Below are 18,883 nucleotides of genomic sequence, written 5' to 3' on the forward strand. Positions count from 1 at the left end.
CTCACACTTCCATATAAGCAACTAAACCCTCAAAACTTCCAATTACACCATGAGGTGATACTGGGCACACCTTTCTTTCTCTGCAAAGATGATGAAATAACATATTTAGATATGCACTTTGCTGTATAGACATATAATAAAATATTTATTGCTTCATTAAATTTGATGAAGTCATGAGCAGAGATGGTCATTAGAATGCTAATATTGTGTCCGCTTTAATATGCTGTTGAGTAGAGATCCTGGTTTTAGATGGCAAGCCTCATTATAGGGAGCTCTCTGCCCATTTTCCCATGCCTCCCAGCCACAGTGCTCATCTCTTTCTAGATTGTTGACTTTAAGTGTTTATAGTGTGGCACTATGCAGGTAATAAAACCAGTATGTTATGGTTGTCCCATTTCAAAGATCTGGGAAGTTATACATAGAAATGTAATGTGTTTGTGCTTGCGTTTTATATCTTGTTCCAGCTTAGAGTTAAGGATGTGAAAAAAATGTAATTGTATATTACAGTTTTCCTGCTTATAGAATTACCTAACTCACTCACAGAACAAAGGTTATTGCTAGGTTGACAAAACATGTGACTACACTGCTCACAGGAGACCTTTTGTTAATGAACAGACATCATGGAACATACACCAGACTGAAGGGTGTTTCAGATCCATTTATTTTGTTTTATTAAGATCCAGAAATCATAATGGGAATGATTACTTTGGGGTTTGGCTCATCTTGCATACTGTTTTTTGGCTCCAAAAATACAGACACCATTTCAGTGGTCAATGACAAGCTTAGTAAGAGACTTTCTTATTTGTGTGCCCAGGTGGCTTATGGAGTGATTAAGTGACTTTGGGGGAATTCTTTCTAGGTGGACACCATGGAGATTATGAGACACCCTGAAGAGACTACCAACATGAGAAGACAGACCGTGGCATCCTACTTCCGCGTGCGTTTCCCCTCCCCTCAGTAACAGAATAAATTACCAGCAAGGGATCCCAATGATAAGCGCTGTGAGGCCAAAATCCAAGGACATTTGGGAGCTGTGTGGGGGCTACTTTGGTTTGGTTGAATGGGATTGTGTATATTATTTGAAATAACTATTGTGATCTCCAACATTAAGTTCTATTCAGTTGTGATCCTTTAAGAATTTTGACTCGTGAACAATCCTCCTCACTTTATTTCATTTGTGTGTTCTGACCTTTTCCATGTTGATAGATGACTAGCAGAGCTGGACCCCTATAGCACTAATGCCCCCAAAGAAAAAACTGCACTTTGGAGAATAAAATGTGTGTTCATGATCAGGAAATAATAGTAATAAAGCATTGAAAGTGCCAATGTAATCCAGCAACAGTAATATGAGTAGTCACACAATGTAGTGTGTCCAACTTTACGCTTATAAAGGTTCGCTAAAACATCCTGTTTTTTTTTTTTTTTAAGCATTAACACAAAATGATGGACCTCAATGCATCGCAACAACAGACACATTGTACAACAGGTACATTGGTCAGCGAAATTTTCCATGACTCAAAGATCATTCCCTGGATCCCTCGCACTTCTAAAGCAAATCACACAACATAATTGTGTCCAACCTCACATGGGGAAAATAAAGGCTCACAAAAACATCCCCTTCTACTATATGAGATCAAAACAGGATGATACAAAATAAAACAAACAATAAATAAAGTGAGCAGGAAACAATGGAAAGGGAGTATAATACAGAACTAGGACTCGAACTAGGATATTGTGGTTAGGCTATACTTCCATTTCTTTGGATACAACAGTTAGGCTACTTCTATGTCTTTGCACCGAGCCAGTTGCTTAAACAGACAAGGCTGTTTACATTGTCGGACGACAGGGCAGCTCCCTTCTTCTGAACGATATGCCCCGACAATGAAAAACTGCGTTCACACTGTTTTACTCGGGAAAACATGGATTCCCACAGAAAACGCTGCTTTATTTTATTGTTAAGGAGTATATTAAATGAGTAAATAGAGTGAAACCGCGAAACTAGTTAGGCTGCAGTAGTACTGAAATGTAAATATGGTATCACTGTCAGGTGTTTCGTTATATCATTTGCAGCATTTATTTCTGAGCAAAATAACGTTTTCTAGCTAAGCTGGCTAGCAAAAAAATGTGCTGATGGATATCGTAACTTTTAAATTTCATATATTGCTATAATGAATAGGAAACATAAACGATACTAACACATATCACATAATCACACACCCAAATAAAAATGCACGAAAAGCCTAAATACACCATTTTGCTTTCTTACCATGAACTACAAATGCCGCCATTTATGTGACATCACTAATCCGGAAGTAGGAAAAGTTGGAGTTTAGAAATTATGCTTGAATTTCAGACCTATAATTCCGAGTTATACGACCGTTCAGTTGCTTTTTTCACAAGTCGGACCTCTTTTTTTACTAGTTCTGAGTTGTCTGGAATGCAGCATAAGGGTCGGGCAAACATTCATGACAGAACGTGCGTTAACGTGCATTAAAAAAATGAGTGGCGTTAAAACAAATTTGCGTTAACACGTTATTATCGCATTAACTTTGACAGCCCTAATATATATACATATATATCTCATAAAAAACATGTTGTCAACGTGCAAAAATGCCAAGTTATTCACACATACAAAGCATTGTCTATGCCATTAAAAATAGTGATATCAAAATGACGCCAAGTTACTATACTGCAAACAATATAGGCTATCTTGCCTCACCAAAATTAAAGAAGCTGTATTCCAAAGCAATGCTACCCAATGTTTTCTTAAATTCTCGCAGCATGATTTTTTTTACTGAGTCCAGCCAATCTGATTTTTAGACATCCTTTTGCTAAAGCCCCCACATTACACATGACCAATCACAGCACGTATACACTTCAAGATTGTGTTGTGTAGCGCCAAGACAACCACTCGGTTGGGAAAATTGCTTTAATGGCGATCTCTTTGATCAACAAATGAGGCCTTCAAATCTTAAACCAAACTGTAACCACATCATCTTAGATTTGTACTACAGGCGGCCATGTTGACCATACTTTACAGCTTCTTTTGTCAGCCCCTCTGCAAATCTAATGGGATAGTAAGATGCAGTGGTTTCTCTTTGATTCAAGGTTTGAAGGCTTTAATTGTTGAACAATGAGAGCCAATGTAGCCAATTTCCCAAATGAGCAGGCGACTTGGCGCTACACAACACAGTCCTGCAGGGAATATTGTATGTGCTGTGATTGTCGAAGTAATGTGGGTCTCAGTGAAAGGATGTCTTAAAATATAATTGGCTGGACTAGACTAGACCTATTTGTGGCTTTGTTTGCAAATCGTGCCACGAGGATTATCTTAGAAGTCCACAAATAAATGCAATCGACAGGCGATGCACAAATGTGAACCAGCTACATTTATTTGTGGATCCACTGCATTTATTTGTTCATCAGCTACATTTATTTGTGGATGAGTTAAATTTATTTATTTTTGAGACAATAATGAGCCTCCTGGGCTTGTTACCTTGACCTTGGGGGTCAAATTTCTCAGTTTACTGAAGTAACTCTCTCTTAGGCCAAGTAAAAGAATTCAAAAGAATTCTTGTCTTTATTTAGCTTCAGAAAGGTACTTCTCATCCAATTATTTATGGCAGATATGCAGGAAAACAAAGTATTGATGTGAAAATAGTAAATTTGCCTTGGGCAATGTCTCTCAGCACAGGGCATTCAAACTGCATAATGCCCAGCCTCTCATTCATTATCCCACTTATACAATGGTTTACCAACAAATTGCATAATTGTAATCAAAACTTAATATTCAAGATATATTTGCTTTGTCCTGTTCATATTAGATGAAGACTTGTCCTCTATTTAAATTAGTAAAATTTTTTTACATACATTGAATTAATAAATGGAGCCGAGTTCCAACTCATGTTTGTACATCCATAGCCTTACCCACGTTCACACAGCGAGCAACTTGGTTAACCAGTTGCCAGAAGTCCATTCATTCTCTATGTAGCTGAGCAACGCCCAGCAACCTGAGCAACCGGGCAACTGAGCAACCAAAGTTGACTGAAAAATGTTGCCCACTTTTTATGGACATTGCCCATCATAAGCCAATTGCTAGCTAGTGAGAGAGATGGATAGATATATGGCTAGCGAGATAGCAGTAACAAATAATACGGGTCCTGACATAACTATATAAACTAAAGGGAATTATATGTGACTATATGGCAAATTTACGTCTTTTGATGATGTTGTTTTTTTCTTCAATAATATGTAGTTGCACAAGACCACTAAGGGGATACAATGGGAAGCTCCTGCCCCTCCCTCGGCCTAGTACACTTGAGCAACCCATGTGAGTTTCTCACAGTGTGAACGCATGGTTAGTGAGAAAATAAAAAAAGATAGAGTAGGAATATTTCGTATGAGAAATGGATTAGTCCATTACTCATATCAATCCCTAATTGATTTTTTTCTTCATTTGGTTCAGTACTCCACAATTGTAGATCTGCTGCAAGGATTTGCATTCAGCCAGAAGAGCATTGGTGAGGTTGGGCAATGATTGGGTGATTAGGCCTGGCTTGCAGTTGGCTTTCCAATTGATCCAAAAGGTGTTGTATGGGGTTGATGTCAGGGCTCTGTGCAGGCCAGTGAAGATCTTCCACACTGTTCTCAACAAACCCATTCCTATATGGACCTTGCTGTGTGCCCGGGGTCATGCTGGAAAGGGCCTTCCTTAAATTATTAAAGCACAAAATTGTCTAGATGTGATTGTAGCATTAAGATAAATCTTATCTTCTAATAGACTTCATTCATATGCACTAATAATGGGTGTTGTTGTTGTATGACACGTTTTAGAGAAAAGTTCTTTGAACAATTTTACCTCAATGATAGATTTATATTTTTAAATATTAAAAATTGGCACATTAAATATATTGTTTAAATATATTTCTATACATGTTTTCTGATTATTATAATGATTGTGAAGACAATCTGTACAGAATTTTTTAAACCATGTTGTATATCGATCATAAAAAAATATTTCATGTCAGGTTTGAGATGTTGTCCCAGGAACCCCATATGAGAAAATTTTTATTAGATATGATTATAACTGTACGCAGGTGGGTAGTGAAACCTATGATTAGAATGGATTCTTAATTGTCTGCCATTGTGATAAATTAGTGAAACTTAACTATGCCTCATTTGCAGGGGACTTCCACTGCAACTTCCACAAGGATGTCTGGGGTTTCCTTGACCCACAGAATCAAATAGACAATAGCTATTCAAGCACAAGTACTTGGCCTAAACATGCCACATACATTCATTTCAGTGTACATTTCATAGCTAGGAGTGTAGGCTAATTGTATACCTTTGAATATTTTTGTCCATATATCTCTTAACCAAAATGTACTGTGACATATATTAAGCATATATTCAAATATAAGTCCTGTATATTCTCAATATAAGAAATATATTTGAACAGGAATGAACATATACTGACACATAGTGCACATATATTATGGATATATGGACATATATGCCAATATATTTCCTTTTGGTATGGGTGGTTACGGGATAGAACACAAAGGGTAGTAGTAGGAGGGATCTTATCTGAGCAGGGTATTGTGGGAAGTGGAGTTCCATAGGGATCGGTGCTGGGTCCACAGCTCTTCCTCATTTACATAAATGACCTTAACATGGACATTGAAAGTACACTAGTAAAAATTGCCAATGACACAAAACTGGGAGGTTTAGCCAACAGTTAGGAATCTACGAAAGTAATCCAAGAAGATTTAAACAGAATCCAGAAGTGGGCAGAAACCTGGCAAATTAAATTCAATAGAACTAAATGTAAAGTTCAACATGTGGGGAATAAAAACATAGGGCAGGATTACTTTATAGGTGATACAAAATTAGAACATGCACATGTAGAAAAAGACTTGGGTTAATCAAAATCTATCAGGGTGTGATCAATGTGCTGTAGCAGTAAAAAAAAAAGCCAACAGGATGCTGGGATACATAGCCAGGAGTGTTGAGTATAAATCTAAGGAGATCTTACTCACCCTATACCAGGGGTGCTCAATACGTCGATCGCGATCTACCAGTCGATCGCAAAGGTAGTATTGGTAGATCGCATGAGTACCATGGTGGTTGAACGTGACACTTCCCAGTTGTCTTTAGGCAACAACAAAACAAATGTGCATAATTTTTTTATTCTTCAGTCATTTCAATGTACTTTAAAACGTATTTTTCTAAGCCTAAATTTCCCACTATAATAATTCACCCGAACCGTCTGGACGTGGTAATGAGAACTGTCAGTTAGCTATGATTGACAGACCGTGCCCCGTTACCATAGCTACCCCCATGCTACGCTCTCTTTGGGAGACTGAATTTTCACAAGCTAGCTAGCTTAGTAGTATATCAAGAATCGATAGATAGCTAAGGTAAGGACGTTGACTTATATCCAATTATAATTTTTGCTATCTAGCTAGCCAAGTTAAGATAAAAGCACAACTATAACGTCCTCATAAAAGCAAACTAGCAAGCTAACGTTATCGATAACATTGCCTTATGAAAGCAAACCTCCTAGCTAGCTAACGTTGACAACATGACAACTTTCTCAACCGGTTGAAAATAGGACGATGAATTTAAAACGCATATTTCTCCAAAAATACAGAACGGACATATTTAATACTTTGCTCATTGTGTTTCTTCAATGCCTCTTGTGCAAATAGCACATAAAACCGAGAAATTGTGAAAATCACCATGGTACTCCTTTAAAAAAAATAGACGTCAGCCTATCATCCATCCCGTCACTTGATTGATATAGGGCAGCCAGTTAGATGACATCTGAATTTTTCTGACACTTAGGTCACTGCGCATGCGCAAACAACGGCGCCAAGTGCAGCAAAACTAACAAGCTAGTCAGTCCAAGTACCGTTCCACCATGACTGATGAACATTTGGAAGTGTGCTTGAGGCTGGCTGTCAGCAGCTACTGTCCGATGGCTGATTCAATTCAGTGCAAGTCATCAGATTAAACTCAAATAATGACAAAAAAATGTACATAGTTAATATGTACCTCAATATATTTGTAAATAAATATATGTTTTGCATTTTTGTAGTGGGTAGATCATTTTGACTTGGTCATTTTATAAGTAGCTCGCATGCTGAAAAAGTGTGAGCACCCCTGCCCTATACAATACCCTTGTCAGACCACACTTAGAGTATTGTGTGCAGTTCTGGGGACCGTACTACAAAAAAGATATAGAGGCGCTGGAAAAGGCCCAAAGACGGGCAACCAGATTGATTCCGGGTATAAAAGATAAGTGTTATGAGGAAAAGCTTGAGATGCTTGGACTTTTCAAGCTTAGTAAAAGGAGAATTAGGGGAGATTTGATTGAGGCTTTTACATTTATTATAGGGATTAACATGAACTTAAGTGAACTACAGGAAATTATTCAAGTTGAGTTTGGTTAGCAAAACGAGGGGACGTAAATGGAATGGCAAATGGCAAATTTCACACAGACATTAGGAAATATTTTTTCACACAGAGAGTGGTCAATGCGTGGAATAGCTTGCCTGGAGATGTAGTGGAGGCAGAAACACTGGGGGTATTCAAGGCCCGGCTTGATACAGTGTTAGATACTATCTAGCTTTTAGGTAAGCTATGAATTAAGTACATTAGTGGTAGGAATAGACGAGCAGTTTTGGGCTGAATGGCCTGTTCTCGTCTTACGTTATGTTATGTTAGTTGATTTACGAGTTATTTTATTTCTGTGAACAGCATCTTTGGCATTGTTATTATCATTGCTGGTTTTATTTTGCTTTATAAAACTTCAATAATTCAACTTATAAACTTCGTCATTATTTCTTAGATATAGCATAGTGTGTTTAGGCAATTTAACTGCAGGATTAATGGGAAATGAAAACTGGGCCATAATAATTCTAATTCACTAATTCATGCAATGCTTCAATAATATTTTAACAGTAGAAAAAAGCTGTCACAAACATGCAAAATTGGCATGAACACAACATGATTGTGTTTGTAAAAAGAGATGCACTCACAGCTCATCTTTGTGCACCTCCCCAACGCACACACACATACACACACATGCACACACGCATACACACACACATTTTGGGGTTCCTCCTGAAACACATCTCCTCTTCTTGTTTTTCTTCTGACTCATTACAGTTCTCCCTGATGGACCTCCTGTCTAAAATGGTAATGGGCCAGCCCCATTTTGTGCGCTGCATAAAGCCCAATGATGACAGACAGGCACTCTGCTTCTGCAAGGAGAGAGTTATGGTGCAGTTGCGGTACACTGGCATCCTGGAGACTGTGAACATCCGCCGGCAAGGATACTCCCACCGGATACACTTTGAAGAGTTTGTAAAGAGGTACCAGCTCCAGATCCCACACTACTGTCTGAGATGCCTCCCAGAAGGGCAGTCAAACATCTTCACTGTGTGATATTTTGCACAACACATTGTTTCATTATTATGTCAATAAGGTCCAAAGCAGTAATGAGTAATTAGACATAAACAAATCTCTTTCTTAAAATATGTAGCAAGCATAGATTCTTGGGGGGGAAAACATGAAGTTAGTTGGCACATGCTGGCGCATGCTCTTGCCCTCTGAAAAATGATAAGACCCATATATGTCAATGTGGCAAGTGAGTGCCACCCCTCCTGCCCGCCAACAGACTCATTTGAGACAAGGTTTGGGTTTGTAGCACTGCGTGCTCTTTTATTAGCCAACGGCTTCGCCTGGCTACAACGTAACACAGATCTTTCTTTTGGTTGCGGTAATTCTGTGCAGTTCGGTCTCTTCTCCGGCGTTTTCCTCCCGAAGACTCCCGGTCTCCGCTTTTAAAAACCCCAGGCTCACTGTTGAAAACAATCAGAGGCAATCAGCGCAATTAAACAAGGATCCGAGAGCCGCTCCTCTCACTCTCTCTCTCTGCAGCTGACGCTCAAACCACGCCCACCCCACCACGTACCCCCACCGCCCGACTTAGGCCGGGGAGCCATCTGGCCGATGACCAGCCCCCCCCCGGCCCCCCCACCCTCCTGGGGGCGAGAGAGGAAGTCAGCCACGACCATCCGTGCGCCCAGTCTATGGATCACCTTGAAGTTAAAAGGCTGCAAAGCCAGATACCACCGAGTGATCCGGGCGTTGGTATCCTTCATGCGGTGGAGCCATTGGAGGGGGGCATGGTCCGAACAGAGGGTGAATGGGCGACCCAGAAGGTAATAACGGAAGGCTCCGACCGCCCACCGAACGGCGGGGCACTCTTTCTTTACCGTGCTGTACTTCGCCTCCCGTTGTGACAGTTTTCGGCTAATGTACAGCACGGGGCAGTCGACTCCCTCCACCTTCTGGGTCAAAACAGCCCCCAGCCCTCTGTCCGATGCATCGGTCTGCAAAACAAAAGGGAGAGAGAAGTTAGGGGTGAACAAGAGCGGCTCCCCACAGAGAGCTTCTTTTACCCTCTCAAACGCCCGCTGGCACGGTTCCGTCCACTGGACCAGATCTGAGGCACCTTTTCAGGTTAACCTCTTAGCGCACAGCCCCTAGTGGTGGGCACGCCCGCGTGCCTAGATTACTAAAGTCAAACATTCGGTGCTACTGCAACCAACGTGTGAGATGAAAACAGAAACGCGTTGTTTCAGTTTCATTAGTAGACGATACATGACAACTATGCCGAAAACGGAGTTTCGCAGCCCCACCATTGTCGCTCCGGTCGTTCATTTAACACGCACCCCCTCCCTGCAGTCTCATCTAAAAAACACCCCCCACCCTTGACATAATGGACAATATTGTCTATCCTGGCATTAACAAAAATATTCTTTCACCAGTAAAAAAATCGTATTCCGTCATAGCAACAAGATAAACCCGACAATAGCCCTAAGACATGCCTATACAGCAGTGAAAACGCTGCTCACTGAATAACGAAATAAACGAGAAAAAGTTTTTTTAAATGATATCATGTCATTCTACAGTCAATATCTGGGACTAAATATTGAATAAATAAAAAACCTTACTGTTGGTTTTACGTGTAGAGATGTCCCTTTTGAGACTGCGTGGTCATATATTGTCTTTTTAGTACAGTCTGACATTATTTACAATTCATTTATTCAGTAGGCGAGAGTATAAGCTTTCTAACGATGTATAACATGTCTAATTCTGCTTTTGGAATAGCGTTTTATAGGTCAGCGTAACAGAAAATATTCTTAGCATCCCATTCACTTACGCATTCACTCTGTTAGCAGACAAATACGATGCACCTAACGAAACGTGTTCAAGGATATTTCGTAATTTCTTGGAAAATACTATTATTATTGAGGACTTCTGAACATAGCTAAGCCATATGTTTGCTGATAGACCTAGCTGACATCGTTTTCTGGAGCAAAACAGAAGCGAATAGAACAATATCATTGATACTGTCTCTGTCTCCGTCTACGGAACATAGAGGAGATTTCATCACTATGTAAGTATTACCGCTCAAAATATTTCGGTTATATACGTTATTTTTGAAATTGAGTATCTTTAAATAGGTTAGTGGTGTTATATAATGTAAATATTTCACACTGTAATGTAAGCGTTAGATGGAAGTGTAATAGTTTTGTGAAGCATGCAACAGTGATGACGTCAGAGCTGGAACATTGCCAAAACGTGGTGGACGGGTGAAAATTGTTTTCATGTTGTCTCATCCCCATACAAGAAAACATACAGAGTACAGAGTATAGAAATACACACAAGTTAATTTTACACATTTAGGTACTGTACCGCATTGTGTGACAATATTTTTGCATTATTTTTTTAATCTGATAGCAATGTTTCATCTTAAACCCTCATAAGGGCTCATTTATATGCTTTATAGTGGACAAAAAGCATTTTATTCAATTTTGGAGAGATTTTGGATATGTTTCTGGACACCTAGCTATTTTAGACCACTGTACTGACTGAAAGCTTGTAATTCCCATTTGAAAATTATGCAACAGTGATTTTCTTGAGTCAAAACAGTTGATTTGTAGTGAAATACGTGGATATGTTATGATTTACAGCAATGCATAATTTAGACATTTTGGATAGATTTGGAGATGCTGGGTACACTGCTTAGATTTTGCTTCATACATCTATAGTAGTTCTACATATCCACCCTTAGATTTTATGAACTTGTGGTCAAGAAGTTTTTGACCTAGCACATGTATAGTTTAACCTCCTGAATATTCAATCTCCAGTATTTCATTGCAAACTTAAAAAGTGCAAATTTATTTTAGTTTTTTTGTCAAAACAATTGCATTTGTGGCACTTTATTTCTTACAAAATTATGAATATAAACTAATCTGCGTTAGTATTGTAAATTGTATAAATGTCTTGCTTCTTTTAAGCCATTTTTCAAGTCTTTGTGGTGTTCACATCTGGAGTTATGAAACTTTAAATAGGGTACCCCCTAAATGGGCAAGGATTGGCAAAATTTGGCTTGTGCCTTAAGAGGTTAAGTCAGGGGGCTGGTTAGCTCCGAAAATGCCGGGATGAACCTTCTGTAATAGCCGGCCAGCCCCAAGAACCTCCTTACCTCTTTTTTTGACTTGGGTCGGGGACAGGCTGCAATCGCAGCGTTTTTGTCCATTAGAGGCCGCACCTGTCCACTTCCCAAGTGGTACCCCAAATACCGTACCTCCGCTCGGCCAATAGCTTCTTTGGGTTAGCCGTGAGCCCTGCCTGCCTTAAGGATTCGAGCACTGCCCCCACATGCTGCAAATGCTGCTCCCAACTGCTGCTATGGGTGATTACGTAATCCAGATAGGCAGCAGCATATCCAGCATGCGGACGCAATACCCGATCCATTAGGCGCTGGAAGGTGGCAGGGGCTCCGAATAACCCAAACGGAAATGTCCTGAATTGGTACAAACCATCCGGAGCGGAGAAAGCTGTTTTTTCCTTAGATTTGGCAGATAAGGGAATCTGCTAGTAACCCTTGGTTAAATCCAGCGTCAAAAAAAATCGAGCCGTGCCAAGCCGATCCAAGAGCTCGTCGACCCGAGGCATTGGATAAGCATCAAACCGTGACACTTCATTTACTTTTCTATAATCCACACTGAAGCGAATAGACCCATCAGGTTTACCTACCAGCACAATGGGGCTACTCCAGGGACTGTGGGATTCCTCTATTACCCCCAGCTCTAGCATTGCCTTTATCTCTGCCTGAACCAATTTCTTTTTGTGTTCCGGCAACCTATAGGGGCGGGTCCGCACCGTCACCCCCGGGGAAGTGTCAATGTGGTGGTGTATGAGGTGCGTGCGTCATGGTATGGGGGAAAACACATCAGCAAAACGCTTTTGCAACAAGGCAAGGTCTGCCCTCTGATTCGGTGAGAGATGGTCATCTGAAAGGGTTGAGATCTGATTGGATGAATTTGGTACCTCCGGCCCCAGCTCATCTCTCTCCTTATCCACCGTAACCAGAGAGACAGCCACCACCTCCTTCCACGCTTTCAGGAGATTGAGGTGATAAATCTGTTTTGCCCCCTCTCTATCAGTACGCTCTACCTCATAAGCCGCGTTTCCACCGCAGGAACTTTACCTAACTAGGAACCTTTTGAGGAACTCAGTGCGTTTCCACCGCAGGAACTAGGGTCTTAGTTCCGGGGGCTTTTTACCCCCAAAAAAGTTCCTGCTCGGGGGGTAGTACTTTCCGAAAGTACAGGAACCTTTTGGGTGGAGCTTGCAGCGCTGAACATTTCTGATTGGTTCTGATTCTGAGTACTCGCAGCATTTTTTTGTGTTTGTTTTCAACCGCCATGTTTACAAATATGCAGACGCAAACCAATTTATTTTCATAATAACTCCAAATCAAACTTGTATGTTATGCGGCGCAGTAGCCTAGTTTTGGTATAGCCTGCCAACGTCTTGGAATTATAACGTGTGCTCTTCTGTTCTTTTCTTGCTTTAGTATTTGTTTTATAAAATGCTAAGCATTTGTGCTGGGACAGCATATTACGTACCAAAACATTCAAACGGATTAATTAGGTTGCTGAATATTTTCTTCCGGATTTTCTTTGTTAGCCCGTTGTAATTGACTCAAAACGTTTGATACAGTTATGTGAGGTATGCGGTAGTTCTTCGTAATTCACATTGGTGATACAGTAAAAGCAAACTGGAAATCACCTTCCGCACTTTTTGTCAGGGTAAAATAACAGGTTAATTCTAGTAATCGTCCCTTTAGCGTTTTCAGACTACTGTAATTTTACTCTGCCATTCTTCAATTCCACAAAAAGACCAGGAAGACTATGGACTAATTTATGGTGCATGGTTCGCATCTGGAGGGCACACTTCGCTGCTCAGCTAGCAGTAACTTTGAAGGAAAGCAAACGGTGGCTGTACCACTACTAATTTAAATTTTCACGCAAGTCCGAGTTTTCGTTCTATTCTTGTCATTTTGCGATTAGCCTATATTGAATTGATGATGAGAAAGTAATCAAACAGCAAATTGTTTACAACGTGTGCATGTTTTCTGCTGTTGTTGCCAGTTATACATATAAATGTGAATGCATTCTGTCGCTTCGGATGTCAAGACATGAAAGCGAATGTTCGCATAAAAACATAATGTGTTTGAGAGGATATATAAAACAATCTGACTATTGGCCTGTTATATCCTATTTGTTGCATAACAACGGTCCAAGTTCAACTACCAACGACAGTTTTGCTTGACAACGGTAAAATATGCCCAAACGGCTGCAGAAGAATATTTCAATTCCAGGTGATTAAATCAATAAAAAAATAAATACAAAAGTAACCATATATAATCATTGTTGGTAACCCGTTGTATACAAGTGGAATAAACCCCTCTGGGCTGTCCTGGTTATTATAAAATAATGTAGGCTACTTCGGTGGTAGTATGGGGTTACAGAAGAAATCATAGGACAGATGGACCGACGACAACGTCGCTTTTTCATACATCAGTGTGCTAATTTGCCTAATCTTCGCGGGACTTTAGACCGCGGTGGAAACGCAGACAACCATGGGCTGAAGGAACCTTTTAGTTCCTTGAAAAGTAGTTCCTGGGACTAAATGTTCTGGGTACTTTTGGTGGAAACGCGGCTATAGTCAACCTCCCCATCTCGCCGTGTGACCACAAAGGGCCCTTGCCACTTGGCAAGTAATTTAGAACTAGAGGTAGGGAATAACACAAAGACTTTATCTCCCGGTGAAAATTGACGTAGTTTAGCTCCTCTGTCGTAGTGCTGTTGCTGATGTGCCTGCGCCTAGAGCAAATTCTCCCGTGACAACTTACCCAGTGTATGGAGTTTTGCTCGCAGGTCCAGCACATACTGTAATTCATTTTTACTAGGACTCGGACCTTCCTCCCAGTTTTCTTTAACTAGGTCCAATATCCCCCGGGGTTTCCTACCGAACAATAGTTCAAAGGGAGAAAATCTCGTGGAGGCCTGGGGAACCTCCCGCACTGCAAACACCAGAGGAGATAACCACTTATCCCAATTACAACTATCCTCATGAACGAACTTCCGGATCATAGACTTCAACGTTTTATTAAAACGCTCAACAAGCCCATCCGTTTGGGGATGGTACACGCTGATTCTAATAGATTGAATGCCCAGTAACCCGTACAGCTCGCGTAGTGTGCGTGACATAAACTGCGTGCCCTGGTCAGTCAGAATCTCTTTCGGGATTCCGACTCGGGAGATTATTTGAAACAATGCCTGCGCAACACTTTTTGCCGAAATGCTGCGCAAAGGAACTGCTTCGGGATACCGTGTCGCATAATCCACCAGAACTAACACGAAGCGGTATCCCTGCGTGCTCCGATCAAATGGCCCGATGAGGTCCATCCCCACTCTCTCAAAAGGGACCTCCATTAGCGGAAGGGGGCACAATGGCGCTTTTGGGATAGCCGGGGAATTTACTAGTTGGCATTCAGGGCACAACGCACACCACCGACGCACGTCGGCCCAAATGCCCGGCCAATAGAAACGAGCCATTATCCGGTTCAGTGTTTTCTCATACCCTAAATGACCAGCCATGGGGTTAAAATGAGCCGTCTGGAAAACCATTTCCCGAGAGCATTTAGGCACCAGCAATTGGGTGATTTCCTCATCAGTCTGAGTGTCACGACACACTCTGTATAACCTATCCCGAATTATTACAAAATACGGGTGAGTGAGTGTTGCATCAGGGCGCACCTGCTGACCATCAATGTACATCACGCGGTCAAAGGCAAAGCCTCAGTGTCAATTTCATTTTATTTTAAAAAAGGCTTGTATTGCCAGATGTGAGTTACTGTGGAAGTTTTATCCAGTATGAGTGAGCAGACAGCCATATTAAAATGTGTTGTTTGAATGGAATCAAGACAGATGAAATTCAACTGAGACTGTTTTGTCTTGAAATCAGATCTATTAGGCATTTGAGACAGTGAGTGTATCCTTAATCAGGATGTGAGAGGCATACACAATCCATGCCTGTGTCCCAGAACACAATGTGGGACAGTTCCATTTAAAATTGCTCAGCAGAGCTTGATTCATTGGATTTACTGGGTCCTGAGGAAGTAAAGATAGAAAACCTACCTTTGATAAATTAAAAGTTAAAAAAATATTTAATATTTAACATTTTTTAATTAGCTTCAGCACATGATCTGTGTTTACAATAGGCGGATGCTCACTTTGGGTGCTTTCACACCTACCTCATTTAGTGCAGTCCAATCAAACTTTTTTCTTCAGTTTGTTTTGACAGGTGTGAAAGCTCCACCCGTACTCGGGTGGAGCTTCCGGACCAATTACGAGAAGTGTAGGCTGTGAATTGTGGGCATAAAGGGAAGATTGTAAATGGACAGGAAACATCCAAAGCTCCATTTTATCTGTGACAAACTGAAGCAATGTGCCACGTTTTCGGGTTTACTTGCAGCGACGACGAGTATATTTCAAGAAATATGGGCATACAATTACACAAGGGAGTAGTTGGAGAAAAACCATAAAATTACAGGTACATTTATGACATTTAGTCAGAAGTTGAGTGAGAGGTGATTCGATTAACTCGGCAGACAATTAAAACTTGATTTAACTGAACAGATTAGAACATTACAGAATTACGAAGGTGCTCGCCCCTCATTGGCTTTTAGCACATATCATGACCGATAAACAGGACATTTACACGATTGATCATATTTAGAACAAATCTAGAATCGTGATTCTGAACAAAGGCAAGATCAGCGCTTTTCTTCTTCTTAGCAAAGTGTTTCTAACAGCACGTTGGCAAAATATGACTGTTAAAATCCTGAAGCTCAGAAAAATCCTGACGCTGATTTTGTTTGTGTCTACTAGGGATGAGCGAGTACACCATTATCTGTATCTGTATCTGTTCAACCAACAAAATTATCTGTATCCGTATCCGTACTCGGAATGGGCGGGGCTTAAACCGGAAGAGGACGTGGCATAACCGGAAGTTGGTATTTTAATGTATTAGCAAAGCCCCTAGTGGTCGGCACGCCGGCATGCCCAGATTACTGAACTCAGACATTCAGTGCTACTGCAACCAAAGTATGCGTTAAAAACAGAAACGCTTTGTTTTAGTTTCATTGGTAGACGATACATGACAACTATGCCGAATATGGAATTTCGCCACACCACCATTGTCGCTCTGGTCCTTCATTTAACACGCACCCCCTCCCTGCAGTCTCATCTGCTACTACACCCCCCCACCCATGACATAATGGACAATATTGTCTATCTGGGCATTCATAAAAATATTCTTTCACCACTCAAAATCGTATTCCATCATAGCAACAAGATAAACTCGACAATAGCCCTAAGATATGCCAATACAGCAGTGAAAACGCTGCTCACTGAATAACGAAATAAACGAGACAAAGTTTTAAAAAATGATACCATGTCATTCTACAGTCAATATCTGGGACTAAATACTGAATAAATATACAACCTTACCATTGGTTTTACAAGTAGAGATGTCCTTTTTGAGACTGAGTGGTCATATATTGTCTTGGACAATCAGTTTGTGAAATATACGCGCATTTGTGATGCCTGGGTACCTTCCAAAATAGCTGTGCGTAATACCACACGTTGTTTACGACATTGTCGCCCTTTTTAGTACAGTCTAGCTTGATTGACAATTCATTTATTCAGTAGGTGTGAGCATAAGCTTTCTAACAATGTATAACATGTCTAATTTTGCTTTTGGAATAGCATTTTCTAGGTCAGTGTAACCGAAAAATTTCTTATCATCGCATTCACTCTGTGGTAGCAGTATAAGATGCTGTTATCGTTACTCTGGTTTTATTCGTTTTTTAAATGAACTGACGGTGTGAAGACAATAGTAGACAGAGCACACCAGGTTACAGTTGGCTAACCATGTACTGTATGTCTTGTGATTTCAGGTGAGCGATGACGTCTAAATTTGCACAAAAGTAATACTGCATTAATACAGTGGATGAATAAGAATGCTAGGATGTCAATGATGCTAGTAGAGTGTGTGTATGAGATTGCTAAATGTTAGGAAATACAAGTACATGCTTATATCATGTAGTCGCTAGCTAACTGGCTAGTTAGCCCGACTGTAGCAGCTAGTTAACTGGCTAGTTAGCCCCACTGTAGCAAGCTAGAAGCTAGAAATGTCTGTTTGTAATCAGTAATATGTGCTTACGTGTGAATGTTCAGTAAATGTGTGTTTAGCTATGGTGAGGATAATGTGTTGATCCAAATCTGAGAATTGCAAACTTTATTTTATTGAGAATATATGACAATAGATAATAGATCACTGTGGACAGAGTGGCTGTGACGATGGCAAGATTGTGTTGTGTGGCGCAGCAGCAGTGAACTTTGTATAGGCTCTGTGTAGAGGAGGAGCTCTGTGTGTGGCTGGCCTATCAGGAGTACGGATATTGACACATTTTACTCGGATGATACTCGTGCTCGTAAAAAGTACATTATTCGTACTGGATACTCGTTTCATCCGGCTCAACCCTAGCGTCTACCAGTATGAACTGCAGGTAACGATGCCAGATTATAAGTAATAAAATAGCAACACAATGCAATCGATACTCCCTTCATTTTTTTCTGTAACGTTTGGCGAATGCATGCCTGACAACTGGAATCCCCACCAAATTTCAGACAAATTTCGAAAAACCTTGTACACAATTTGCTTTATTTACAAATTGGTGCACTTAAATTGTTGCACTGTGAAACCAACCAGACTAAATGAAAATTATATGGTGTAGCAATTAGCCGAACTCTGGTGCAAGCTTAAGCAAATGAACTAGGTGTAGAAACAGTCAAACAATTAGCCAATCTCTGGTGCGGGTGTAAGAAACCCCTCAGATGCATCAAACATTGAGGTCACCAACAGCAAAAAACCAAAAGTTACAACCTCGAGGCCACCAACTGTAAGAAACCCCTTCGCAAACCAAACAGTGAAAGTATCTGAGCAGTGAAGGAACGCGTGGAGTCTAAACCGCTACTGGAATGGGATTAATTTAATATTATCTCAGTTATCTGACTCCAATATAGTGTTAAACCTTTCCTCTATGCTAACAGTTATGCATGGATGGAGGAGTCTGCTGACCACCAGTAGTGTGGCTTTATACAAATCGCTGTCTAGCTTGGTAGATGCAGACATGTTTTTGGCTTTTGTAGCCTGCATAAATACAATTGTGTATCCTGTGCTACAACAGACTGTATAGGCAAGTGACTACAGTGCAGGTATCCTGAGTTCTATGTGTATGTTAGGACCGTAAAACTGCTAGGTGTGCAGTGTAAAGAATGAAAGAGGAATGTCAGGTTAAAATAAATGCATTTTCTTGTTCAGTGTGTTCAGTAATAATGACAGTATGCAATGCATGTGATGCGTAGGAGAGTGTTGACGAGTCTCC

General features: G+C 40.6%; 1 protein-coding gene across 2 annotated transcripts in view; it reads left to right on the plus strand.

The window, feature by feature from the left end:
- The window catches only part of myo3b (myosin IIIB), a 346,614-nt gene that overhangs the window by 192,909 nt on the left and 134,822 nt on the right, over positions 1-18,883 (plus strand). For both annotated transcript variants that reach the window (XM_064327164.1, XM_064327165.1), the window contains exons 17-18: positions 860-937; positions 8,173-8,378. In XM_064327164.1, the coding sequence (XP_064183234.1) occupies positions 860-937; positions 8,173-8,378 (284 nt within the window). The remainder of the gene's footprint in view (positions 1-859; positions 938-8,172; positions 8,379-18,883) is intronic.

This window comes from Anguilla rostrata, chromosome 3, assembly GCF_018555375.3.
Source record: "Anguilla rostrata isolate EN2019 chromosome 3, ASM1855537v3, whole genome shotgun sequence".
Lineage (NCBI taxonomy): Eukaryota > Metazoa > Chordata > Actinopteri > Anguilliformes > Anguillidae > Anguilla > Anguilla rostrata.